A 7,067-nucleotide genomic window follows, 5' to 3' on the forward strand; every position below is an offset into this window, starting at 1 on the left:
TTGCAGATCTGCAATCAATTGCTGGAGTTTCTCATCTCTCAGGGTTTCCTCTGCCACCAATTTATGTTCTGCCCACAGAGGATAAGTAACCATGGCCCGATTCTCGCCATATTCTTCCAGCCGCGATAGAGCATCTGCCCCCTTGTTCAACTTACCCGGTTTGTAGATTATATCAAAATTATACCCCAATAGCTTAGCAGCCCAATTCTGTTGATCACCAGTTACAATCTTTTGGTGTAGTAATTCCTTAAGGCTTTTCTGGTCAGTAGACACAAGGAATTTCCGACCCAACAAGTAAGGTCTCCAATGTTGAATTGCTAATGCGACCGCCATCAACTCTTTCTCATAAGCGGATTTAGCCAAGTTTCGTGTTCCCAAAGCCTTGCTAAAATAAGCTATTGGATTCTTGCCTTGCATTAGGATGGCTCCCAACCCACTCCCCGAAGCATCACACTCTATCAAAAACTCTTTACCAAAATCTGGTAAGGCTAAAACAGGGGCAGTTGTTAGCTTCTCCTTCAATGCATCAAATGCTTGTTGAGCAGCAGGTCCCCACTGAAATGCTTCCTTCTTGGTGAGCTCTGTGAGAGGTTTTGCGATTTTACCATAGTCTCGGATAAACTTCCTGTAATAACCCGTTAACCCGAGGAAACCCCTCACGCCTTTGACATTCTTAGGTACTGGCCATTTCGTGACACTAACCACCTTGCTTGGGTCCACTGCTACTCCTCGTTCAGATATTATATGCCCCAAGTATTCCACCGACCGCTGTGCAAATTGACATTTTTTCCGATTAGCCGTCAAACTCTGTGTTGTAGGAGCTGCAGCACCTTGTCCAAGTGAGCCAAGTGTGTCTCCCAATTGCTGCTATAGACAAGTATATCATCGAAGAAAACTAAAACTCCTTTCCTCAACATGGATCGAAAGACCTCGTTCATCAAGCTTTGGAACGTTGACGGGGCATTCATGAGCCCGAATGGCATTACCATGAATTCGTAATGCCCTTCGTGTGTTCTGAATGCAGTCTTATGCACATCCTCCGCTTTCACACAAACTTGGTGGTACCCTGATTTCAGATCGAGCTTTGAGAAATATCTGGCGCCATTCAATTCATCTAGAAGCTCCTCAATGACCGGAATCGGAAACTTGTCTGGGACAGTTGCCTTGTTCAGAGCGCGATAGTCTACACACATGCGCCAGGTCTGATCCTTTTTCTTCACTAAAATCACCGGGCTGGAATACGCACTGGAGCTGTGACGAATAATTCCCGCTGCCAACATCTCTTGTACTTGCTTTTCTATCTCGTTTTTGTGCAAGTGGGGATAGCGATACGGTCTTACATTCACTGGCCCATAGCCCTCCTTAATGTTGATGCAATGTTCCTTGTTCCTACTTGGTGGAAGTCCCTGTTTGGATTCAAATACCTCAGCATAGTTACTTAGCATACTCTGTAATTCTTCTTGTTGCGTAGCCGACAACTGTGGTGGGTCAATTTCAGTAGGGTGTGCTTGGCCTATGGATCTCAGAACTCCAGGACCCATCCTCCCAGTCTTGCTTAAAATACTCTGCAAAGCTACCGTGGGGTCTTTACCATAACTCACCCCTTGTAGCCTGACCCACTGTATGCCGCTCCAGAAACTCAAGGTATGCTTGCTCCAATTTGCAATGGTATCCCCAAGCGTTTTGAGCCATTCTATTCCCAGCACAACGTCTGGCCCTCCTAAATCAAAGAGGTGGGGAGAGCAAGTGAGCTGATACTCTCCCATCTCGAGCTCGATCCGTTTGCAACGTCCTCTGGTGTGGGACTGGAAACCATCCCCTAATTTGATTGACAAGCGGGGTGTGTCTTCCACCTCCCACCCCATCCTCTGAACCACCTTTTGATCAATAAAGTTGTGAGTGGCCCCGCTATCGACCAGGACTAGGACGGGGACACCATTAATCTTCCCCTGCAACCTCATAGTTTGTGGTTGCTCGCGGTTTTCGCCGGCGAGGTTGTACAGACTCATCACACTCAGCTCGCCGTCGATCTCCTCTTCTTCCTCGTTCATCTCAACTGCAAGAATGTTCCCTTCTGAAGCTTCTTCATCACCGTCTTCTACCAGCAACACCCTAAGTTGCTTGTCCGGACATTGATGCATTGGGTGATAGGGGCCACCGCATTTGAAGCATTGGCCTTTTTGCTTCCGTTCCAATAATTCTTGGTAGGTGAGGTGTGAAAAACCTCGGTCTCGTGGGCCCGAGCGTCTTTGGTCCGCTGCTGGTTTTTGGTCTGGCTTTGGGCCATTAAAAACAGGTTTGTTGTTTAGCGGCCCATTATCCTTCATGCCTTTCACCATGACCCAATCGGTGCCTCCGGGTCGACCCGAGCCCCCAGCCCCGGATCTGAAACCCGTTCCACCAAAACGGGAGCTCCGAGCGTAGCCCGACCCGCTAGCTCCTTTCACCTCCTTCTCAACAGCTCGAGCGATCAAGAGTAACTTCGATCGGGTTACTCCGCCCATCGCCGCCAAGCTCCGCACCTTTCCCCTTATCTCTTCCTTCAACTCATGCAAGAAGTATCCCTGAAATTGCTTATCGGGCAATTTAGGAATTTGGGCTGTGAGGTACTCGAATTCAGTAATATATTCTTCAACCGTGCCCTTTTGACGCAGCGCCGTCAATTGCTCGTATACATCACCATCGCCATGACCTCCGTAGCGTTCCAGCAAGGCACCGCAGAGCTTCTCCCAAGTCAGTGGGTCTTCAGCTTCGAACAAGGCATTGAAGAAGTGGATGATGGATCCTTCCATGCTCAGTTGTGCCAAGCTCACCCTCACTTCTGGTGACGTCTCCTGTACCCTGAAATACACCTCCGCTCGTGAGATCCAACCAGCTGGATCACGACCATCGAAGAGTGGCAGCTCCACCTTCTTCACCGACTGACGGAACTCAGTCAGTGCGTCTCCTTGCAAGTGGCGATTCCTCCGTTCACTCACAGTTTCCCTTGTCGCTGCCGGCGTTCCTCCTCCGGAGCTTTCCCCTTTCTCCTGGTTATCACTCGCATTCTCCATTTGTAAGGATTTTCCCAAGGATCGTTCCAGCATCGCCACAAGTGACGTTGGAAGATCTTTGACTGCCGTCGTCACCGCTGCCAAAGACGAGCGCATCACCGCGAGCTCTCCCTCCAATGCATCTATCTTCGCCTCCATCTGGATCGTCGTGTGTTTGGATTTTCTGGGTGGCATTCACTGGTTCATCGGCGTAGCTATCCGGCAGGTCGGACCAATTTTGTTGAGAACCTCAACAAAGGAAACCAAAGAAATGCACAAATTGAACTGAAAATGTATTCGATTGCTTATTAATGGGTTTGGGAACTACAGAAAGGGAGTAATATCTCCTGAATTTGACCAGAGCTAAGCTCTTATAGGAAGCTCAAAGCTTCCTATTCATTTCTATGCACTAGATTACACAAGATGCCCTCTCCACCTTTCTCAACGTCCCTTATACTCTGGGATTACAATCAGCTCTCACCCTCTCTCTCAACAGCTGGCTGTTAGTTAGTTATCCCTTAGCTCTATTTCCCCCTTTACCCCTTTCTAGAATATACTCTCCATATCTTGGTTCCACTCCCCTCTTGAACAAGTGATTCCCTTGGGCCTGCTATTGGGTCATCGGTCCTAACAATATGTCATGTCCAAGAAGTTTTCCACTTTCATTCCCCTGAAGTTCTCTAGTAGTTGTCTTTTTGCAATGTAAATTAAACGTTTATGTTCATAATTACACTAATATTTACAACCGGAAGCTTGATGTTTTTTTCCTAAATACAAATTCATCAGTGGTGGAAACTTCAAAAGGAGATTCAATTTGCTCGAATCTTTCTGATAGAAACAAGCTTTGCACCCTTGTCAACTCTGGTAAAACCCTGACTTCTGCTGAAAACACTGCTTTAACAGGCCTGTGATCTGATAGTTTTGATTCACTTCTAGCATACTGAAGTTGCTTTAAACCCTTCCCGTACCATACTATTCGATCACACCTAGATTAAGAACAAACAAGAATTTAATAATCATTCAACTAGATTGTCTTGTGACCATAATCATGAATCGATTGTATGTTGTTTCTAATAATTACCATGCTGGTGCTCTCCTCTTCTCTGGCTTTTTTCCATGACAAAAACAGCCATAGTACATGTCTGAATTTGGAAAATACTTGTAGGTAGGAGCAAATTTGATTACTCCTTCGTGCCATCCTTTTAATATTTTTCCGGCCATTAGCTCCATCATTAGCTTCATTTCCATTGGACACAATTGCATTAGAGACTAATTTAAAGAGAACTTTTTTTAAAGCAATTCAAGAAGACTTTTTAATCTCTAATTATATGTACCTGATCATTTTCTAATAAGGAATCCCAGTCCCTTGTTTCAACAAGTGAGCGTGTTGTTTCTTCTGGTAGAGAAATTCTATAATTTAAATCTCCAAGCAATATTACATGACTGCACAAGACAAGGTTTGATTAGGTGGAGAAAATAATAAAACATGTATATATCTCAGTACAACTAATTAGGTGCAAGTTGGAAAAGATATTTCATTCATTTAATCAGTGATCATTCAATAGGTTGTGGCTATCAATTACAGCCACTAGAATATATTTCTATAATAACTGCAAATGGTTTACAGTGTTCTGTTCTGTTTGTCTGGCAATTTAAATAGCAGAACAACTTCTCAAACTTGATTAAGTCTTGTTTAAAACGTACCAACCAGCAAAGAATAATAGATTAATGTTTGGCGGCATATTTTCTTTGTGGACAAATTCAATATTAATGATGCATAAGAAAACAGTAACTCTTTCTAGAGCCATGGCTATTTAATATTTGCCCCTTGTTTTCATTATTTATTAGGAAAGGAACATAATTATTAAAGAAAAGCAAGGGGGGGGGGGGGGAAAGAACAATTTAAAAATAAATTGGACGGTTTCAAACTATTGTTGTTACTTACTCATGATCTAGAATTGTTCTTGGCAAATCAAATAAAGGGCCTCTAGGAAATGTGGTCCTTGAAAAGATTTCAGCAACATTAGAGTTCCTACATTTCTCATCCCCTTCTCTGCCCCCTGAAGCTAGATGGCTGCACACAAAGCAGAAGCTTGTTTCATGTAACTGAAACCTCACTGAAACTGAACCCTGCTAATTAATTAGAGTTGCAAAACAATGAATTAGATACAAATAAGATTTTTAGATAACCAATTCATTCTTAGCATGTTTGAATCATCTTTTATTTCTTAATCAATTCTGGCACTCAAAAGCTACTCATATAAGCTTTTTCCAAGAATCTATTGACTTTAGAGTCAATTGTGAAAGGGTTTCCAAACATCTACATACTATTTCTCCAATGGTGCAATTATAAAAAGTTCACCAAATAGACACCATAATCACTCTTCAATAGCCATTTCTTGTTAAAATACAGTTGCTACAAGAAAGAGAAAAACACTCTTCTTAAGGTTTAATCTAAAAAGTTGATGTTGACTTTTATGAGCGTGTAGTGCAACACAAATATGTATGTTATGCATGTACAATACTAATATACGTTCAGTTCAGTGTATGCTTGGATGCACAGTAGAAAATCACAATAAACAATAATAATTTCTCTTAGCTTTAGGAGTTATCGTGATTTTAATTTTAATATAATTTTCCATCATGTACCTAAATATACACTCAATGCGATTTGTTATCGGTTACCTTGTTTCCTAAGCATCCCATTATGCCACAACCAACACATGAGACACTTGGATGCCTAATGAATGCACGAAGATCTCTCCTTGTCCACACAGTTATGAATATTCCAACCATTTGCTTGCTAATGATACATTGGAAATCTTGTGGGCCTTCTTCTTCATAAGGACAAATATTCTTTATCTCCTGGTTTTTAACATCACCTTGATCTTTGTCCTTCTTGTGTGTTCTCTTGTTCAGAGCTTCCCTGACTATGGAATTCCAGTTTGTAGAAATCTTATTATTTTCAGATCCAAACACATTTGAGGCTTTTAGAGGAACCACTTCTTGAAACCTGGAATAAAAAATCAACAAATGAATGGTTATTATAAGATAAAAGCTTCATTCAATTTCAAAATGTGTTTTTTTGTGCTAGCAAGAAAAAGGCTGAAGTAGTTCTGACCATACCCAAGTATATAGATGTCACAAGAGTGGTTATCTGTCTCCAACAAATCATCTATATTCAAATCTTCATCTGGTGCAACTCCACCAACGTTCCATGTGCTGACAAATACCCTTAACTCATGAATAAAGAGAGGAAGAATCAGAAGTATTGAGAGAACATGAAAACAAGAATATACAAAAGTAGAACCAATCCAGAACAGAATTGAACTTAAGAAGACATAGTGCATGTTTCAAAATTCTTATGCAATCAAATTCTAGAGCCAGAATCAATTTTGGGGATAAGTTATCTTTACTTCTGGTTTCCAGAACTGATTATGAGTAAATGGAAGTTATTCCAAACATGCTAATACTCTGCTGTGATCAGAAGATATTCTATGTATGACATATGAGATTAAAGAGAGAAAAGTATTAATCTTACTTGTATTTTTGTGTGTCCTTGTGATCATTGAGAACTGTTTTTGAGCTATGATCAATGTCTGCAATACCCAACAAGGGTTCTTCATATCTAGGATAATCTGCTATGAAGTTGTTGCTTCCTAATCGCTTTTTGAGTATCTTATTAGCCACTAATGTAGGCCACATGTCTTAACGAAACAGCATAAGTGTCTATGAAAATTGATTAGAAAACTCAACAGAATTGTGATTTGAGAGAGCGGAGAAGAAGGTGAGACTAGCAATGCTCACTTGTGCATGCTTTCATTCATGGCCTGGTTGTAAGGTAGAAAGGACTATATAGAGAATAGCAGAGGAATAAAGGGAAGGGAAAAGGAAGTGATTATATTCAGGGGAATATAGAAAGGCTACTCCTCCTGATTGAAAAGGAAATGGAAGGCTTTTCAATGTGACGTAAAAGATGATGCACTTTTGGCTACATTGGCTACTCCAGATGATGAAATATAGTTTATATATTTC

The 7,067-nt window shown here is 41.6% G+C and overlaps 1 protein-coding gene across 2 annotated transcripts; it reads right to left on the reverse strand.

The window, feature by feature from the left end:
- Positions 1 to 3,312: 3,312 nt before the first annotated feature.
- LOC130714217 (type IV inositol polyphosphate 5-phosphatase 9-like) lies at positions 3,313 to 7,067 on the reverse strand. Of its 2 annotated transcripts, none has more exons than XM_057564109.1 (7): positions 6,574 to 7,067; positions 6,159 to 6,266; positions 5,718 to 6,045; positions 4,978 to 5,165; positions 4,367 to 4,475; positions 4,114 to 4,268; positions 3,313 to 4,018 (listed from the first exon to the last, which is right to left on the reverse strand). In XM_057564109.1, the coding sequence occupies exons 1-7, from the start codon at positions 6,735 to 6,737 to the stop codon at positions 3,772 to 3,774; spliced, it is 1,299 nt and encodes a 432-aa protein (XP_057420092.1). In that variant the 5' UTR covers positions 6,738 to 7,067; the 3' UTR covers positions 3,313 to 3,771. The 2 variants fall into 2 exon arrangements, with proteins under 2 accessions (XP_057420092.1, XP_057420093.1); XM_057564110.1 differs by having other exon boundaries at positions 4,978 to 5,162; positions 6,574 to 7,060.

Source organism: Lotus japonicus, chromosome 4 (assembly GCF_012489685.1).
Source record: "Lotus japonicus ecotype B-129 chromosome 4, LjGifu_v1.2".
NCBI classification, from domain to species: domain Eukaryota; kingdom Viridiplantae; phylum Streptophyta; class Magnoliopsida; order Fabales; family Fabaceae; genus Lotus; species Lotus japonicus.

Bases quoted from the DNA above. Each gene is read 5' to 3' on its own strand.
- LOC130714217 (XM_057564109.1), bottom strand. From the start codon at position 6,737: ATGTGGCCTACATTAGTGGCTAATAAGATACTCAAAAAGCGATTAGGA. The intron at 6,267-6,573 runs GTAAGATTAATA...TCATGAGTTAAG, and splicing joins AAGGACACACAAAAATACAA to GGTATTTGTCAGCACATGGA. The intron at 4,476-4,977 runs GTAAGTAACAAC...TGTCTTGTGCAG, and splicing joins AGAACAATTCTAGATCATGA to TCATGTAATATTGCTTGGAG.